Source organism: Ylistrum balloti, unplaced genomic scaffold (genome assembly GCF_031769215.1).
Source record: "Ylistrum balloti isolate Yb309-2 unplaced genomic scaffold, AGI_CSIRO_Ybal_v1 Utg369672, whole genome shotgun sequence".
In the NCBI taxonomy this organism is placed as follows: Eukaryota; Metazoa; Mollusca; class Bivalvia; order Pectinida; family Pectinidae; genus Ylistrum; species Ylistrum balloti.
This window is the reverse complement of record NW_026781917.1, coordinates 1,931,917-1,952,784: the sequence shown is the minus strand read 5'-3', so window position 1 is coordinate 1,952,784 and position 20,868 is coordinate 1,931,917. Positions and strand designations below refer to the sequence as shown.

Here is a 20,868-nt window from a genome sequence, read left to right as displayed (position 1 = left end):
TCAAACACTGGCCATAGCAATGTGATTAGATAGTGGGGCAACCAGGTTAATGGTGATTAGATACGGAGACAACCAGATTAGTTGTGACTGGATAGCGTGACTATCCCATTAGTGGTGACTGGGTAGTGGGACAGTCAGATAATTGGTGTCTTGATAGTGTGACAACTAGATTAATGGTGATTGGATAGTGGGATAATCAGATTAGTTGTGACTGGATAGTGAGACAACCAATAGAAAACCTAACATATTATCCGGGTTATAAACCGCACCAGTATATAAGCTGTAGTGCCAAGTTTTAACCATTATTTTTTATTTGACCCACATATAAGCTGCACCAGAATTTAAGCTGCACCTTTTCTTACAATGTGGTAACAGTTACGTTGACCAAAGTTTGTTGACATAGCATACAACAGAGATTTATCTAGATCGTCAGTGAAACATTTAATAGAAGTTTTCAAATGAATTATACACAGATAATCCTTTATTTTACTGACATGTCTCAAACACATAGAATAGCAACTCCTTTGGCTTTGAAGCCTTCGAACATTGTCTACGCACAGATATAGGACCTGACGTTAAGTGCGGTTTATTTAACATCTCCATCTGTGATTGTACTGTTAAATATCAGTGAAGGCACTTGCATGCTGACAAAATTGTGATAGTCCCATATTATTTCTTGTAACTTAAATGAAGCCATTCTAATCATAAACAAGCATGGCAATCGTGCTAGAATTTGACCCGATCGATGACCTATCAATCCCAGGATGCAACAGGCTATTATAAACATCTGCTATGGCTTCTGAAGCAACCATGAAGGTTCAGAAGATATTATTGTGATTCATATTAAAAGGTATGATTAATCAAATCCATGAGAATATTACTATTATTTCAATCTGAAAATCATCCTGTATGTGGTTGCAAATGACGGTTCTAGACGATCTGCTTTAGTCACAAACATGTGATGGACAGGTACTTGTAAAAACTTGGTACTGACATCTCATACTGGTGTACTTGTATCCTTGGTTTAAATCACTATTTTTCATTCTTTCTGGAAGCATGACATGTTACAGCAACCAAAATCATCAGGGTATTAGGTCATGCAGGTCAATAGTGCATATGATACGCCTTGACATTATGGAAGTTCCGAAATACATAATGGTCCACAACCAATGTTCAGACAATATGCTTTATCTATTTTGTTTCATCCTGCTGATTTTTTTTGTCCCCCAAAAAGCAGCACTGGTTTATAAGCCGCACGGCAAGAAAAAAGCAGCTGCTTATAACCAGGAAAATATGGTAAACCTATCTTTATATAAGATATTAGTACTTAACTATACAGAACTCTTCAGGTTTGGAGATACAATGCCTCTAGGAAGCAGGTACCTTAAATGAAAACTTTGCTATTAATTTGTACCTTATCTATACATTATGTGATTTTGAGTGAAGTGTTTGATGAATTATCTTTACTATGATGTCCCTTCAGGTAAATAGTTTGTTGTTTGTACTAGTTCCAGTCCTAGTTGTATCTGTCTGTAGACACATTATAGTTTGTTGTTTGTACTAGTTCCAGTCCTAGTTGTATCTGTCTGTAGACACATTATAGTTTGTTGTTTGTACTAGTTCCAGTCCTAGTTGTATCTGTCTGTAGACACATTATAGTTTGTTGTTTGTACTAGTTCCAGTCCTAGTTGTATCTGTCTGTAGACACATTATAGTTTGTTGTTTGTACTAGTTCCAGTCCTAGTTGTATCTGTCTGTAGACACATTATAGTTTGTTGTTTGTACTAGTTCCAGTCCTAGTTGTATCTGTCTGTAGACACATTATAGTTTGTTGTTTGTACTAGTTCCAGTCCTAGTTGTATCTGTCTGTAGACACATTATAGTTTGTTGTTTGTACTAGTTCCAGTCCTAGTTGTATCTGTCTGTAGACACATTATAGTTTGTTGTTTGTACTAGTTCCAGTCCTAGTTGTATCTGTCTGTAGACACATTATAGTTTGTTGTTTGTACTAGTTCCAGTCCTAGTTGTATCTGTCTGTAGACACATTATAGTTTGTTGTTTGTACTAGTTCCAGTCCTAGTTGTATCTGTCTGTAGACACATTTGAACGCACCATGAATTTGAATAATGAATGCCTCACATTTCTTTCTATAATCAATTTTACACAACCTCAGTTGGGAAACTTTTCAAAAGGATGAAGTTTACACATTTCTATGCCCTAAATCAATTGTTTAAGAACGACATGTCTATAGATCATTTCCTTCCATTATAGGCTTGTAGAGGTAGTTATTTTCAGTAACTGTGGTCTCCAGGATGTATGTATTGATCGAGTCCCTTACCTCACCGACACCTCATAACACCATGGTTTGATAAGTGGAACTGACAGACAACTTAAAATGATTATTTGTGATGTTTTATAAGTTAAAGAGAAACTGGTGTAATTTTGAAGATGAACAAAGATACGGGACACAGAATCGACTTTTCATTGATTTCTTGTAGTCTTTGATATGTTCTAAATCAAGTTGTGGACATTTTGGATGGCGTTGTACACGGGTGTTTGTCAAATTGTGGTATCATTGGTTGTAAAGAGGATGATTATCTTGTTTTTGTGTTATGAATGGAACAATAAAATATATTAGTTGCCAGTATCCATGGAAGTCCCAATATATATTCCTACAACCCTTTCATGAACGATTAAGCTAAATTTCTCATCCATATCCATGTTATCCAGAGTCATGCATTTATAGAGGTCGTACAAGACGGTCGATCAACGCTATCTAAGAAAAACCAAACAATAGAAACAGAATGAAGCCAGCATTTGTTTCAGTGACTTAGATAACCAGAAGTCACTTTAGCCATGATACAAATGTTTGTTTTTATACGGTTTCTATCAGAACAATTGGCTGTTATGTGAAGTCTGATCAGGAGAAACGGGCAGATGTTCCTTTTTGTGACCGAGATAAATACTTTTAAATTGATTGATAATTCTTTGTCCCGTTTCATATTGTTCTGGGGACATTTCTATCTTTATTGTCAATGATGTTCTGTCAAGCCAGTGATGCTTGTGTTTTTGTGGGCCAAATGATACAACCTAGTTGGTTTAGTGTTATCTTCAACACAAACCGAAAGCTTATCTTTACCTGTGTTCCTTAGACCTGTGTAGTTTGAACTACTATTTTGTAATTGAGATTTAAGATGTAAAAAAAAAGTGACAGCATGGACGCTGTATTTTTACAACCCTGCTGGGAGTATTCATAGTCTGTCACAACTGTACTTGGATGGCTTTTACTCAGTGTTTCATTAAAAAAAAAAAAAATTGCCTGAACATGATTTGTCTGATTTGTGGCAGATCAATCGTAACTCTCCTTCACTGAAAAGCTAATTTAGTGCTCAAGGTCATGTGATAATTTTCTTTTTTGAGAACAACTTGGCAGAATTCACATACAATTTCAATGAAATCATAAAAAATGAAGTTGTTAAAGGATTCCAAATGATTCGGATTAGTTATAGTTAGCCTACCATCAGTAGGTGGACTATTCAAATCACTGTGTTCCTGGTCTGTTGCCTGTCCATCTGTAAGCAATTTTTTGTTATCACTATTTCTTGAGAAGTACTGGATAGATCTTTCTCAAATTGCATTTGTAGCTTTCCCTTGATCTGTAGTTGTGCCCATGTAATTTTGGGAAAGATCAGAAAAACAAAATGGCCTAAAGGCAAGCATCTTGGATTTTGATTTTGAAGTTTATCACTATTTCTTGAGAAATACTGCATTGATCCTTTTCAAATTACATATGTAGGTTCCCCTTGGTTCCTAGTTGTGCCTGTTTGATTTTGGGACTGACAAAAAAACCAAAATGACAGGCAGGCAACCATCTTGGATTTTTTCAATGATGTTTGTTACCACTATTTCTTGAAAAGGAAGAGATGGATCTCTCTGAAATTTCTGATGTAGGTTCCCCTTTGTCTGTAGTTGTGCCCATGTAATTTTGGTACTGATCAGAACAACAAAATGGTTGAAAGGCAGCCATCTTGGATTTTTTGACTTGCAAGTTTGTTATTGCTATTTTTCGAGGAGGACTTGATGGATCTCTCTAAAATTTCATATGCATGTTCCCCTTTGTCTCTCTTTGTGCCCATTTAATATTGGGACAGCTCAGAAAAACAAAATGACTGACAGGTGGTCATCTTGGATTTTTCCAGTGAAGTTTGTTATCCAAATTTCCTCAGAAGTTCTGGATAGATCTTTCTTAAATTTCACATGTAGGTTCCCTTGGTCTCTATTTGTGCCCATTTGATTTTGGTACTGATAAGAAAAAACAAAATGGCCCACAAGCGGCCATCTTGGATTTTGATTTTGAAAGTTTGTTAAACCTATTTCTTAAGTACGACATATATATCCGTCAAATTTCATATGTATGTTCCTTTTGGTGTCTCCTTGTGCCCCTTTGTTTTTGGGATTGATCAGAAGAAGCAAAATGGCTTCCAGGAGGCCATTTTGGATTTTGCAGGTAAAGATTATTATCACAATTTCTGCGAAGGAATGTTCAAATATCTAATCATTAAGAGTAAAAACAGAGAAGAGAAAAGATCCAACTTTCATAGAGCAAAGTAAGATCAAACAATGGTGGACGCCAAGATCCCTCTGTTATCTCTTGTTATCTTAACCACAACTGAATATTTACCTCATGTCCAAGATTCCAAGCAAGGGTTTTCCTACAAGGGAATTAGTGATTGACAACTGGTTTAGGGTCCCATCAGGGACATTGAAGGATGAGTTGGCTGTTGGTAGAGTGCTCCAACAGAGAAATTTAAGATTGATGTGGCTACTGATAGGGGTCCCAACAGGGAAACTGAAGATAGAGTTGGTGGCATGAAGGGGCACCAACGGGGAAACTGAATATTGAACCAGTCATGTGTAGAGGTTCCAATAGGGAAATTATTGGTTTAGTTTGCCATTGATAGAGGATCCCAAAAGGGACACTGAAAATAGAGTTGTTGGCTGGAAGGGGATCCACCTGAGAAATTGAAGGTTGAGTTCATGGCTGGGGGGAAACTGAAGGTCATATTAGCCATTAGTAGTGATCCCAACAGGGAAATTAAAGGCTGAGTTTAACTTCACAATGATGAATGGCTGGAGGGGATGTTGTTTGACTTGTCCGCTAATAGAGGGTCCTGTTAGAGTTGGCCACTGTATGGAAACTGAGGGTTGTGCTGGCCACTGGTAGGGGGTCCTAACAGGGAGATCAAGGTTGGTGGCTGATGAAAGTTCCAGCAGGCCTGATATTGATGATTTGATGCGGCTTGGAAGTTCTTACCGGATATTTTCAGATTGTCATCTGTAAGGGTAGGTTCATATTTAGATTGACATCTAGAAGGGTAGGTTCAGATTTAAGATTGATACCTGGAAGGGTAGGTCTGGATTAAGATTGATATCTGAAAGGGTAGATTCGGAATTCAGGAAAGGCAAAAAAAACTAGTTGTGTTGAATTTTTCCATCATGTAAATTGAAGGTCTACTCCAGGTATTGTCAAAGGCATGGAATCCCTCTGTAATTGCTTCTTTGTCATCTCCCCTTGGCATCATAGCAAGGCAGAGTAGAATCTGCAGCTATTATGTTCTATCCTAATATTCCCAGTGTTACTTGTAAACTAAGGCGCTAATTCTTTACTAGATAATTAATGTGTACGATACATCAGAATTGTGTAAATTGAAGGAATTGATGTATACAGTGCTTCATGGAGTTACATAACAAAGGGAATCAAATTACAAAATGTATACAGTAACAATGACTGCTGAGTGTTTAAAGTCATTAAGTAATTAGAGTTTGTCACAGCTTCAGCAGTTTGTCTATTATCTGGTGAATAGAAACAGGATTGATCTAAGCGATTTATACACAATCAATGTCTGCTCTAACGCTGGAGACATTATATCAAATAAAATATGACATTAAGCCTGGAGTCTGATTCTGTCTGATTTCATCTCCTGAGATGTCCAGGGTTTAAGTGTGACCATTCAGACCTGTGTTATGTCTTCTGATTTAACGGGTTTTGTTGTCCTCTTTTGATATGGAAATCGGATGACAATTTTATTGGCAATTGTCTGTGTTGAGGGCAAATGATTGGTTTTTGATTGGTGGATGTCTGTTACAGGACACTGATTGGTTAATGTAGGGTAGAAATTATTTTGATAGGGTATTGATTGGCAGAACGTTATTTTTCATTTTCTGTGGTTTGTAAGCTTTGCAAGATTATTGTAAGCTTAATTGGTTGGTACTGTTTGGGCAAAATCTTTTTGAACTTGACCTTGCTTACTGGGTTCACTGCGACATTGACTTTGGTCATCAGTTGACCTTGACCTTGGTAATTGGTTGACTTTGATATTTAGCTTGGTTAGTGGTTGACTCTGACATAGACCTTGGTTACTGGTTGACTTAGACATTGACTTTGGTTAGTCACTGATGCTGATGCTGACCTTGGATACTGGTTGGCTTTGACCTTGACCTTGGTTAGTCAATGATGATGATGCTGACCTTGGATACTGGTTGACTTTGACCTTGACCTTGGTTAGTCACTGATGCTGATGCTGACCTTGGATACTGGTTGACTTTGACCTTGACCTTGGTTGCTGATTGACATTGATCTTTATTGGTGTTGTAATCATCTGTAGGAAAATGGGTGAATGACTCTATCTGGTTTCCTTTTTGCTATAAACACAGCATCACTTGACTACAAATAATCTGAACCTCAATTCCTGAAGAGCTGTTACACTAAAAATGTAATCAGTCCCAGAAGATACTTATTTAGGGATGAAGAATTCATGACAAAATCAATGTACAAATGATTGTTTGCATTGTAAATTTAATCTATTGAATTCTGTTAAATTTCAAGGCAGATATCGCAGGAATACTGTAGACATTATCCTTCAATGCTAAAACTATTTTTTTTTGTACTTTCAGTCATTGCTGAAGCTGACTACTGGTTTACTGAAACGTGACTTCCCCGCCACACCTGACCTATCAACGGAGGATGGACAGGAACACAGGTAAGATTGTTAGGGTGCCTGGATACAAGGTCTTTTACTTGTTATGACTGGTGTGTTGTACTGTTCAAGATTTGTGTATCAAACTGAAAGTTGACTCCTTTGTCAAACTGTTTATGACATCTTGTGTGTCAAATTGTAAAACAATTCATAGACTAAGATGGCAAATACTTGATAGACTTTGATGTCAGTGAATTGCTATAGATTGATAGACTTTAGTGTCCATTAGTTGAAAACTATATTTTAATTCAGTTTAAGGCAATTAAGATTCATCATGTCTTTATCACCACCATCATTAAATGTTTTATTATGATGTAACTTTCATAACGTTGACCCTTATCATTTACATGTTGTATTAGCTAATTTTCATTATGTGTCATGTTTGAATTGGAGGCCATGTAAATGTCAGGCATAGCATGGTGATGGATAAATGTTGGCTCAGTAAATATCAAGGTTATTAAAAATGATCTATTATTGACATGCTCATAGAAGTTTTCAAACATGTTATCCTCAATAATTACTATGAAATGTCGGACTGGAACTTGAATAGCTGTTATATCAGAGAGAGTTGTAAATTGATTACACTTACAAAGCAGTAATATAATTTATATAGAGTGCTTCACTGTGAAACCCATCATCGCTTTATACCATCAACATACTTTTCTGCTTAAGAAGGAATTCTAACACATCATCTGTCCATACCATAAACATGCTTGTAAACGTAAATTTTTAGGACAATTATGTCAATATCTTAAGGAAAACATCATATGCTTACAAAGGAATTTTTTCTTAGTTTTGTCATATTGGAAAAAAATCCTTCTTCAAGTGTATTGTGATAAAGTCATAATGGTAATAACAGCCCCAATGGTGCTTAAAAACGAGGCGGATATCTTGGATTGGATTTCCCATGGGTTCAGTGAGCATTTAAAACACTGTAAGAGAGCAAGCCATATTGATTGGTTGATGTTAAATGGCCATGCAGCACATCATAACAGTAGCTTTAACCTCAACTCTTCTGGCTGATCATGGTCCATATGTTAAACTTGAACCTCCGTTATTTGTGTATTTCACATTATATGTGTATATTTTTAACTATAAACTTTATCTTTGTTTAGAAAGGCCACCTTTAAAGGACCTTTTATGAGAGGTCACGTCTAGAGAACAGATTATAGTTAATCAGTTTAGAGAGGTCACATTTAGAGAACAGACTATAGTTAACCTGTAAGAGAGGCCACCTTTATAGAACAGACATCTGTTAAGAGAAGAGGTTTTAGGGAACAGACCACAGTAAACCTGTATAGATAGGTCACCTTTAGAAATCGGATGATAATGAACCTGTGGAAAGAGGCCACCTTTAGAGATGTACTACAGCTAACTTGCTAAAAGTGGTCATCTTTATAGAACAGACTACAGTCAACTTATTCAGAGAGGTCACCTTCAGAGGCCGGCAAGAGTAAACCTGTTGAAAGAGGGCACTTTAAGAGAACAAACTACAGTAAACCTGTTGAAAGAGGCTACCTTTTTAGAAGAGACTACAGTTAACTTATTCAGAGAGGTCACCTTCAGAGATCAGACAAGAGTAAAACTGTTCAGAGTGGCAGCCGTTAGAGAATAGACTAAAATGAACCTATTAAGCGAGGTTTAGTGTAGAACTTACCTTGGGAGAGAGAGGCTGAATGACAGACTTTTTGAACTTAAATGTTGATCAAATTTGGTTGAATGAGATGTATTTTGAAGTCACAAAGACTTCATTCATCTGGTGGTGCAGCAGACTTGTCATCAACCTAAAAACAAATCCCCAAAAACTCAGCTATAAAGTTCATAAAAACGATGTACCTTTTTTTCTTCCCGAAGAATTCGTACATTTGTTTGTCAAATGGTATTTCAGGGTAGAAATGGAAGTTAATCATATCTGCATTTATACCATATTTCTATGAGAATAAATATTTTTAAAAAATGATCAAAATTGAAACAGGTGAGTAGTATCTGGATATATAAGTAATGACTTAATGAAAATAATCTTAAAGGAAAGGTTGGCAGTGTTCTATTTAAATATCAGATATTTCAGGCAGTATTAGAATGGTCAGTCCTATGATGTACAAGGCCTACACAGCTATGTTTACACAGGCCTTATTGGGGTGGGGGAGGAAATTGGACCTGATATGGATGTATTTGATAGAACATTAATGATTTGGTTTCCTGATCTCAGGTTCAGCCCGGGAAGGTAAGAGTTCACAAATTGTTGTTTTTGTTTACATTGATTGACCTGTATCAGTTATGCTGTGTACACTTTACCAGTCAGTTTTACACCTTTTCAAATTATTAGCATGTTTATTTTGATTTTGGATGTGTTTGTTTTGTTCATTTGCATAACTCAAGGTTCAGTAGCCAAGCAACACAAGTTTGGTGTGATAGTTTCGTGTTTCTGTTTAACCTACCTGATAGATAACCTTTATGAAGAAGGTCAGGTTTTTATTTCTGTGTTTGTGTGCACAATTAAATCAATATTTCATAAACAACTGCAGTGAAAGTTGATTAAATTAGACCTCCAATTATGTCACTTTTGACCAAAATGTTTGCTGTCAAAGGCCAATAAGACATATTGGAAATGTTGTCATGTACAGTGCAACTTCCCAGAACCGATCCTTCTCAAAACCAATCATCTGTTGCAACAGAATAAAAAGGCAATGTTTGTTATAGTTGTAAAACACTTCCTAATATTGATCCCTCTCAATTTTGAATATCAAATGGATTTTGAATCTAAAATGAATCAAATACGCTGAAAATTACTTTCAAAAACCAAAAAATTACTCCTGAAAACAACTTCTGAAAACCAAATAGCTGACAGTGAGATCAGTAACTGTGTCAACAGTTCTAAGCTTTGTGCCTTTGGTGCTCCCTGGTTGGGAGAATTAAAATTAACATTTTGTTCAATGTTCACCAATGACAAGATTAAACCACATTAAATGAATCCATTGCTTAACCAAAGGGAGTAATAAGAGCTAGGACATATTGAAAGTAAGTACTTATACAGAGCTAGAAAGCCACAGTTTCGCATCTTATTTGTGATGTGTAGAATATGTTATTTTAACACATATACAATAGAAACATTAATGGCATGTAGTTTCAAAAGATTGTTACATTGTACTGATCAGAGAAAAGGTAAGCAGGCAAATGTTCCATGCATGATCGGTTGGGAGAAGTTCCACTGTATATGAATTGTGAAAAACATAAAATTACAGTGTTTCATGCTTATACATAAATATCTGTAAAAAAAAAAAATCAGAGCAGATGTTTGGTTTGGGGTCACTCTTACCATATAGTTTGAACTTTTTAAAAATACTAATATCATTAAATTTGATAAGAATTTCTGGGGTTATGAATTACCAAGGTTCCTTTGTACTTACAATGGAACTTTTTTCTTTATTCTCAAACTTTAATTTTTGTATGTGCTAACAGAAGATAGCTTTGTATAACACAAAAGCAAAGTGTGACCCATACTATTCTTTAATAGATATATAGATACATATGTATAGAGATTGCAACAGTTAGGCATTCTACAGCAATACCAGCTATAGAGATTGCAACAGTTAAGCATTCTACAGCAATACCAGCTATAGAGATCACAACAGTTCGGCTTTAGGTCATTGTTTATCTAGCTCTTCCTAATGGAACATCCATGTAGACCATCACAAACCCACGGCTGTCACACAACCAGCTCATTTGTTCGGGAAGATGGAAGGGAGCATAATGGCGGAACCATTCTTAGATAATCATTGTCTCTCAAAGGAATCTCTTTAAAAGGAAAGCTAGACACATTTCACATTTATCATAAACACAGAATTGGTCTATATATGTTCAACATTTGCATTTAAAAATTGGCGATGTCATTTACAAGGAATGGTCTTCATGCTTGTTCTCTTTATTACTCTTCCTCGGTAGTGTGGTACATTTAGCATGTTGGTTATTGGGGAGGAGTTCATCAGAAATTCATATTTTATCTCTCTTCTTGTATTGATTGGAATTACTTGTGCTGTAACTTCAATTTTTTTTTTTTAATTTTGTTCCATTCATAATTCCTGGTTATGGTATCTGCATATTCTACTCAATATATAATGTCCTTATTCAAAAGGAGTCTTTTGATGTTGAGTTGTTTATTTAGAAAAAAAAATTGTCAAATTGTTGGTCAATCCTATTTCTTTACTGCCACTATGTGTTCAGTAGTCACACTGCTACCATTTGTCATGTTTACATTGTCATGATTACCACTTTGTCCTGTAATAATTTTTATGGTGTTATTACCTTCAGTTCCCTTTAATTGCTACTCTGTATACTAATGTACCCTTTATATCAGCAACTACCTCTAATTGCTATGCCATATATGGTGTTCATTCTAAATATCAGCTCTCTTGAGTGGCCACTCTATACAAGGTGTATACCATAAGTAGTAGCTCCCTCTAGTGGCTACTGTATATATAGTGTTCATTCTAAATATCAGCTCCCTTGAGTGGCCACTCTATACAAGGTGTATACTATAAGTAGCAGCTCCCTCTATTGGCTAATCTATATATAGTGTACATTATAGATTACAGCTCCCTCTAGTGACTACTTTAGATATAGTGTACATTGTAGATAGCACCTTCCTCTAGTGGCTACTCTATATATGGTGTGTATTCTAGATTACAGCTCCCTCTAGTGACTACTTTAAATATAGTGTACATTGTAGATAACAGCTCCCTCTAGTGATTACTCTGTATAAAGTGTATACCCTAGATAGAACTGCTACCAATAGTGGTGACCTGTATATAGTGAGTGATCCCCCTGGTACTTCCAGCTGATGATCGTTAAATCCATGCAAAGTGACCGTGATATTGGTGTATAGGTTGTATACCCTCGATAGCAGCACCCTCTAGTGGTTACATGTGTATAGTGAGTTGTCCCCCTTAGTACCTACTAATTCTGTTATATTGGTAGTGTTTAAACACCTTCGCTTCTATATACTGTTATTGGTCAGGTTTGTTGGTGATGTACAAACATGTCCTCCATTAGATAATTATAGATCTGATTTCTCACTAAAAGATTGGTAAACATTATATTATGTCTACTAATATATAGCCTTGTTAACAGCAATATTGGGGATTCATGAGTGACATCTTACTTCACAACTTTTTCTTTCTAAATATTGGTGAAAAATATTAATATTTGTGTTGTTAAGAAAGCAATACTATTTAAATGTTAGAGGTTATGAATTAGACAAGTTAGTAACCAATGTCTATTCATCCCAAATCATCATCATCATACTGCATCACTGAACAATACAAAATACCTCTGTTCAATTAATTTTTACAAGGTCGTAGAACAAGGTTAATGTCACAGTTACTATTTATGGAATATATTATCATTACTCGACTAGAAATTATTTTCAGAGGAGATTGGAAATACAAATACTGCTGTCGAGTGTGGGTTTCATGGTTGTTGTAGAACCAAAGATTACAGAGGCAAAGGATGCAGTCAGTGAGGACATTCCTGTTTTACAGACAATGTCTAGTTTTTATTAATTCTTCTATAAGATTTTTGTTTTATTGTTGTACCAATTTAATTATCTCTTCTTCTGAAGCACTTTAAATTGTATTATATCACAATACATCTGAGGAATAGCCAGCAAACTTGACTAGTTTTCCTCATGATTTCCAAGTATGTGGTATTTCAAAAGCATCTTTTTCAAAAGATAATTTAATTTCCATACATATTCAGTTAAACTAATGTATTGAATACTATTCAGAATGCAAATGTACTGCTGTTTGAACTTAAGCCAGGAGTACCAAAGTATTGATCTTGTAAGCTACAAGGGAACAGGTTCTGTTCATGTTAGTAGACATTTATCACAGCTACCATTAATACTTATCAGTGGGTTGGCACGCAGGGTAGATGTGTTGGTAGTGATGCAAGTTCACTTCCATGAACAGCAATGGTAGTTGTACCTTAAGGATGGTAGTAACTTATGGATATTGTAAATCATCAGTATCATGCAAAAAGATTTTAAGTTTGTCATTCGTCATGACAATAGTAGAAGTTGCTGGTGGCGTTGCTTAAAGATGTCATGAGTGATATTTGGCATTTTTCTTAGAAAGTTGTTGTTTGTGGTGGCATCATAGGAATTCTTCATCTGATCATAGAAAGATGTTATCTGTTGTGGCATTGCTCTTAGAAAGCTGACATTTGTGGTGGCATCAGTCATAGAAAGTTCATATTTGTGTTGGCATCAATCATAGAAAGTTTGCATTTATGGTGGCATCAATCATAGAAAGTTGACTTTTTGGTGGCATCAATCATAGAAAGTTCACATTTATGGTGGCATCAGTCATAGAAAGTTGACATTTTGGTGGCATCAATCATAGAAAGTTCATATTTATGGTGGCATCAGACATAGAAAGTGCACATTTGTGGTGGCACAATTTACTGTAGAAGGTGGCCATCTTTGGTTGCATTGCTTATAGAAAGTAGTTATTTGTGGTGGCATCAGTCATAGAAAAATCACATTTGTGTTTGCATCAGACATAGAAAGGTGGCACAATTTGGTGTAGAAGGTGGTCATCTGTGGTTGCGCCACTCATAGAAAGTAGTTATTTGTGGTGGCATTGGTTATAGGAAGTTGTATTTCATGGGTTCATAATTTTAGAAACAGAAAGTTGATAGAGAGCTGATCATTGTTTTATTGTAAGCAGTGAAGTCTGCTGCATCATCCCTGCTGAGAAGTCCTTGTTGTAGGAACTTTTAATGATAGCTATGTGGGCAATATTGGTTGGAATTTTGTAGCCTAGTACCAGTTGTGTGTATGGATTGTACCTGTATTGATCTGGATGTAGTGGTCTTACAGGAGATAAACAGTTCCCACCAGATGCTCTCAGTAAATCATTTGTACTGCCTTTCCCAGCCCTTCATTCTGTACTGTTGTTTCTCCCGAATAAATCATTTTGCTCTCACATTCAGTGATACAGTTTCTTACGGTTTTCAAACATTTTCTGGATCATGTTAACAATTTCTGCGTCCAATGCAATGTATTTTTTTCATTGCCTGTTCATCCCGTCAACTTAAGTGACCTCCTTTCTGTTTGAGCTATGAATTCCTGCAGTTCCAAGACCCATCATTCCTAATGGTATACTGTCTTGAAAACTTGTACGTAATACCCAATTAAAAGCATTTTGGTGCAGGACTGTTAGTTTTTTTAATGCCACTGACAAATTTAGTTTTTTCAATGCCACTGACAAATTTTATTTCTTTATCAAAGTAAGGCTTCAAATAACCGAAATAGGAGTGATGACTACAGAAGTTGTCCTCCACTTTATATCTCATGTGAGAAAAGTTAAAAAGAAGAAAAATAGAAACTTTTAACCTTTTTCAACTTCTACAAATTATGAAAATTATCCCATTGTAGTAGGCCGGTAAAGTTTAAATGATAAATTCCAAACTTATCGAAATGAAACACATGTTCTTCTTGACTCTTAGTTAACGGGAGATCATCAGTTAACAAGAGACCATCAGTTAATGGGAGATTATCAGTTAACGGGAGATCATCAGTTAACGGGAGATCATCAGTTAACGGGAATTAACGGGAGATCATCAGTTAACGGGAGATTATCAGTTGACGAGAGATCATCAGTTAAAGGGAGATTATCAGTTAACAGGAGACCATCAGTTAATGGGAGACCATCAGTTAACTGGAGACCATCATTTAACAGGAGATTATCAGTTTAAATCTCCGTAATTATTAACAACTTTAATTGTTCTTCTTGACTCTTAGTTAACGGGAGATTATCAGTTTAAATCTCCGTAATTATTAACAACTTTAATTGTTCTTCTTGACTCTTAGTTAACGGGAGATTATCAGTTTAAATCTCCTTAATTATTAACAACTTTAATTGTTCTTCTTGACTCTTAGTTAACGGGAGATTATCAGTTTAAATCTCCTTAATTATTAACAACTTTAATTGTTCTTCTTGACTCTTAGTTAACGGGAGATTATCAGTTTAAATCTCCTTAATTATTAACAACTTTAATTGTTCTTCTTGACTCTTAGTTAACGGGAGATTATCAGTTTAAATCTCCTTAATTATTAACAACTTTAATTGTTCTTCTTGACTCTTAGTTAACGGGAGATTATCAGTTTAAATCTCCTTAATTATTAACAACTTTAATTGTTCTTCTTGACTCTTAGTTAACGGGAGATTATCAGTTTAAATCTCCTTAATTATTAACAACTTTAATTGTTCTTCTTGACTCTTAGTTAATGGGAGATTACCGGTTTAAATCTCCTTTTTTTGGCAAAAATCAGATACATGAGAAGAAAATATACGTTTAGATCATTTAACATCACCAACTTGTAATATTTGATATCTTCTGTTATACTTGATTGTCTGAAGAGTTGCGCCAAGGTCATATCTAAAATCACCTCCATTTTAAAAGAGTTCTCTTATGACAATAACTGCTATTCAGACATAGAGATTGCAAGAATCCCCTTAAAATAAAAATAGAAAAAAATGGTGGGTTGACATGGATTGAGGTTAAAAGAAAGCCAGCACAAACATAGGAAGGATAGATAAGTTTGATCTTTTATCAAAACTTCAAAGTTTCATCACTCAGTGAAGCATGATATTCTTGGGATGTGAGTTTTGCTGTCTATGTTTGATGAAATAGTATAATTCATCTTCTGTAAAGCTTTTGTGATCCAAATTGTTAGTAACCTGATATAATATTTCATCATGTTAGGCCATTTTTTGAAATTCTTATCCATCTCCTAAATGTTCAATATTTCCAGTAACTTGCTGTCTATCCTTGTAAACATGACGTTTCTTCACATTAAAGGTTTTGAAAACACCCGGTCAACATGTCTTTAAGCCTTTTTCATTGGTATTTATAGGGCTGCTAGCCGAGAGTAAACTGTTCATCCTGGAAAATTCTCATTGGAATCCCATAAACATTCTATGTGATTTTGTGCGAAAGCTTTGTAAATAGCCCTGAAGACATGCAGTCTAGATGTGTGTCTGGATTTCTTGCAATTTGTTGGCTTGCTAATCTTTAATTTAAAGTTGTGTAACTTTCCAGATCAGTTTCGAAATGCATCACTGAGACCTCAAGAAAAAACGTTACTGTCTTTCCTTTTCAGCCGATTGTTAATGATGAGACTAATTACTGTTCCAGAGTATGGTGTAGAATACTATTTAGCTATTGTGTTTTATTTTGTTTGATCACTCTGAAATTGAATGGGGATTTCACATATATAGCAGTTTCAGCTTTCATCACTCAATAGTAATGAGTATTACTGAATGACAAGATTCTGCCCATGAGTGACATTGCTGTAAATGGACAAAGTGGCTATATGGTCAAATTTAATGTATAAATTGGCATTATAGTAAGAATTAATGGATAAAGTGTCAGTTTAGACAAATTTAATGGACAAATGGCAGTGTAGTCAAATGTAATGGTCCAAGTTTCAGTTTAGACAAATTTAATGGATAAAGTGGCAGTGTAGTCAAATTTAATGGGCAAAGTGACAGTGTGGTAAAATTTAATGGATAAAGTGGCAGTGTAGTCAAATTTAATGGGCAAAGTGACAGTGTGGTAAAATTTAATGGATAAAGTGGCAGTGTAGTCAAATTTAATGAACAAAGTGGCAGTGTAGTGAAATTTAAGGGGCAAAGTGACAGTGTGGTAAAATTTAATGGATAAAGTGACAGTGTAGTCAAATTTAATGAACAAAGTGGCAGTGTAGTGAAATTTAAGGGGCAAAGTGACAGTGTGGTAAAATTTAATGGATAAAGTGACAGTGTGGTAAAATTTAATGGGCAAAGTGACAGTGTGGCAAAATTTAATGAACAAGGTGGCAGTGTAGTCAAATTTAATGGGCAAAGTGACAGTGTGGTAAAATTTAATGGATAAAGTGACAGTGTGGTAAAATTTAATGGATAAAGTGACAGTGTGGTAAAATTTAATGGATAAAGTGGCAGTGTGGTAAAATTTAATGGATAAAGTGGCAGTGTGGTAAAATTTAATGAACGAAGTGGCAGTGTGGTAAAATTTAATGAACAAAGTGGCAGTGTAGTGAAATTTAATTGCCTAGATGGTAGTATACTAAATTCAATGGACAAAGTGGCAGTATTGTAAAATTTAATGACTAAATTGGCAGTATAGTAAGATTTTTTATTAACAATGTGCCAGTGTATGAAAATCTGATGGATAAGGAGTGACAGTGCGAATGAAGTTTTACTGGACAAAGTGGAAATACAGTAAAATTTAATGGACAAAGAATGGTAGCATTATGAAGTTTTAATGGGAAAAGATAAGTGGCATAATAAATATTTACTGGGCAAATGGCTCAAGTTTATCTAGTGTCTGGTTATCACTTGTAATAGAACCTAGTAGGAAGTTTGTGTCATCAATAACATCTTGTGTTGTTGTTATGACCTTGACCTAATTACAGATCTTGAAATATGCTGATGTTGTAATGTTTTACAACTGTCTACATACATCACAATATGAATCAAACTCGGGATTCCCAGAAGAACCACTGGGATGTCAGAATTCCTGGTATATTTTACAATTTATCTACCCTTCCCTTTGGTCTGACATGGCATTGGGGTTCATGTGAGGAAGGGTCCATTCTTTAATATACAGGGTTATTATTGTCTGACATAAATATTTAATGGAAACTTTTGTGTTCAGTATAATAAACTGGTGTTATTTCATCTGTAGTAATAATTCAGGGAGTTGCATCTGCTCTCAGTGGTGTCATATCTATAGTTGGTCACAATAAAACCATTTTTGACCGACATTTCTTTTCCTCTTTGTCCTTCCTCGAGTCTGTGATAGTTTGTTAGCACTCTAGTGGCTTCATTCCATGAGGGATCCTCATCAAACATCACACACTTATTAAGCATCAAAATACCCTGGACAAGTTTAAAAGGGTTTTTGGGTCAAAGTCAAGTTCACAGTTAATAATTTTAGAAAATATTTATTGGCACTCCAGCAGCTTCATTCCATATGGGGTTCCAATCAAACTTCATACACTTCTAAAGCATACAAATTACATTGAACATATGAGAGTTTCAGGGTTGTTGGATGAAGGTCAATGTCACCGTTACTATTTACAGAAAATTTATAAATCTACTGCTTCAACATTGCTCAGTATGCTTGTTATTTTTCCTCCTGCTTCAAACGTTTTCCCAAAAGCAGTTTACCGAAGCCAAGAGTTGTGATGACGCAGTTGTGTATACGACAATGATATAAATTCAACATGCAGTGTGCTGTGATATGAAGCATTTTTTTTTTTTTTTTTTTTGACATTTCATCTAGAGTTTTGAAAGACAAAATGAAAAGAAGGCAAGAAGGAAAAGATAAGGGTAGAAATGAGATAAAGAAAAAAGTGTCAATTTGTACTGTGATTTGTGTTGAGATTGCATAGTGTTGGTCCCCATAGGATGTTCACACATCCAAAGGGATGTTGAGATGAAATAGAAACTTTTTAGTATCACATCAATTTTTTTTACTGATGTTGGAAATGAATGTTAAAGAGAATTTAGATGCTTTAGATATTCTAATGGGAGATATAAAAAATCTGCTGGTATTTCAGAAGGATGGGTATATGCCGTGAGTAAGTCAAATCCATTGATGTTAATGGAGAAATACACAATAGAATATAACAATGGCAGGCCTGACAATCTCTCTCTTGGTACAGGGTATATGCCTAAATCTACTTTTGTCTCTACTTTTTATGCATGGGTTGTATGCTTAACAATGGAATTTATATTTAAAGAAAATGCTTGAATTCTTGAGATACAAGCAGATAGGAGTTTTTAAAGTGGCAGTAAAACATCTTTAAAAATGTTCAAAACTAACAGTAATGATAATAAAAAAATTTGGGGGGGGGGGGGGGGTTGGGGTTGGAAACATGAAAAGTTCATTTGACTAATATTGACTTTATCTTGGATCTGAATTAGGAAATGCTTGGACACCTTAATTTGATTGATAGTCACAGATTTGAAGAACAAATTTATGAGTAATATCACTTGCCGTTTTCTCTTAAGTCAAGAACAGTAACAGTTTAATTCCTGCATACCATATTGTAGATACTGATCTTCAAAAATATTTTAATGTACAATTTGAAACTGCATTGAATATGTTTTTAAGAAGATGGTAGACATGAACTTCATTGATCAGTTTTTGAAAGTTTTTTTATGAAAAATGAAGAAAGAAAGCAAAGAAAAATTTGAATCTGAGAACAATATTTGTTTTATCCAGCTTTATTTGTAAAAAAACAAACTAACAAAAACTATTTTTCCAATATTTGTGTAAAAAATGAATACTTTTGTTGTAAGATTTGGGTCATAATCAATGCATTGATAGTAATATCACCAAATTCAAGTTTCCCGTCTTAATAGATAAATTTCAGTAAGCTAACAAATTTGATAGAAGTGAGTTTTGTTGAAAAAAATAGTTCTCTGGTGTCGAAATAAAAGCTCCAGGTAGCATTTTGGAGCCAAGATTTTAATGTTAAAATATCGATCCAATTCGTTTTGTGATGTACCCATTAATTATCATCATCCATTCTCAAAGGAATTGGAACGGAAGAGAAATTTTCAGAAATCTTTTGATAGATATTTCACGATACATGGAATGGTAAATACCAGCATGATTGCAACACCAAAAAATCCTGGTAATTTTTTCATGCAGTTTAAATGCTAATGATGAAATATTACTGTGGAGTTAGTTAACAGCTAAAAACCAGGTAAAGACATCCTGGGCACAGATATTGTGACATTTGTTTCAATTAAAAAGTTAATGGTTTGATATTACTGATCTGAATGTTACTGAGTTACGTTATTCGGGAAGACTTCAAATCTAATTATTATTTCTGTGAATTCTGGCATGTAAAAAATAATGAAAAATAGAGATTTATGTTGAAGTGCTCACTCATATGTAAGACTCTTATGTTGAATGATATTATGCAGAAAATATTTGTGTCAAACTTATGCTGGAAGTTGCATTTGGAAAGGTATGTGCCATACCTGTGATGTGCTTGTGTGAGGTTTGATTGTGAAATGAGGACAACTTGACAGCTACCAGCAGCAGTTTTCAATAGTATTTAACAGCATCGATTGACAAAGTTTCAAACTGTTCGGTATTTTAATTCCTGATTCTGTAAAATTCACGTTTCTTTTCACTACTCTACACCATTTTCATTTCATCTCTATCAATGTGTTCCTTTCCCATCCACTCAGTGACCTGCCTAAGATTCCACCATTGCCCTTTGCCCTGTCCCAGAGTCCACCATTGCCCTTTGCCCTGTCCCAGAGTCCACTGTTGCCCTTTTTCCCCTGTCCCAGAGTCCACCATTGCCCTTTGCCCTGTCCCTGAGTCCAACATTCCAACATTGCCTTTTTCCCTGCTCCAGACTCCACTATTGCCCTTTGCCTTGTTCTAGAATCCACCATTGCCCTTTGCCCTGCCCCAGAGTCCGTCATTGCCCTTTGCCCTGCCCCAGAGTCTGCCATTGCCCTTTGCATTCTCATTTTTGGCCAAAATTCCTATTACATAAACCCCAATCATTCTTTCATTCCTGTATTTCTGTCTCCAGTTCTTCTCTTCACTTTTCTTTTACTCTTCTTTGTGTCTGTATGCTCAATTCCCCCCCTCCCCCCCCTCTCCCCTCCCCCCACCTGTGCCTGCCCCAGGCTATCTTGATGAGATTTTGCCACCTCTGATACTTTCCAGTTGCGTGTCTGACTGCAGTTGCTATGGCATTACATAGGCAGGTAAACAAAGCTCCCTGATCTGT

The 20,868-nt window shown here is 35.4% G+C and overlaps 1 protein-coding gene across 3 annotated transcripts in view; it reads left to right on the top strand.

The window, feature by feature from the left end:
• LOC132562695 (F-BAR and double SH3 domains protein 2-like) overlaps window positions 1-20,868 on the top strand; it is an 82,193-nt gene that overhangs the window by 38,667 nt on the left and 22,658 nt on the right. For 2 of the 3 annotated variants that reach the window (XM_060227453.1, XM_060227469.1), the window contains exons 4-5: window positions 6,955-7,040; window positions 9,247-9,261. In XM_060227453.1, the coding sequence (XP_060083436.1) occupies window positions 6,955-7,040; window positions 9,247-9,261 (101 nt within the window). The remainder of the gene's footprint in view (window positions 1-6,954; window positions 7,041-9,246; window positions 9,262-20,868) is intronic. The other variant, XM_060227462.1, reaches the window with a different exon arrangement.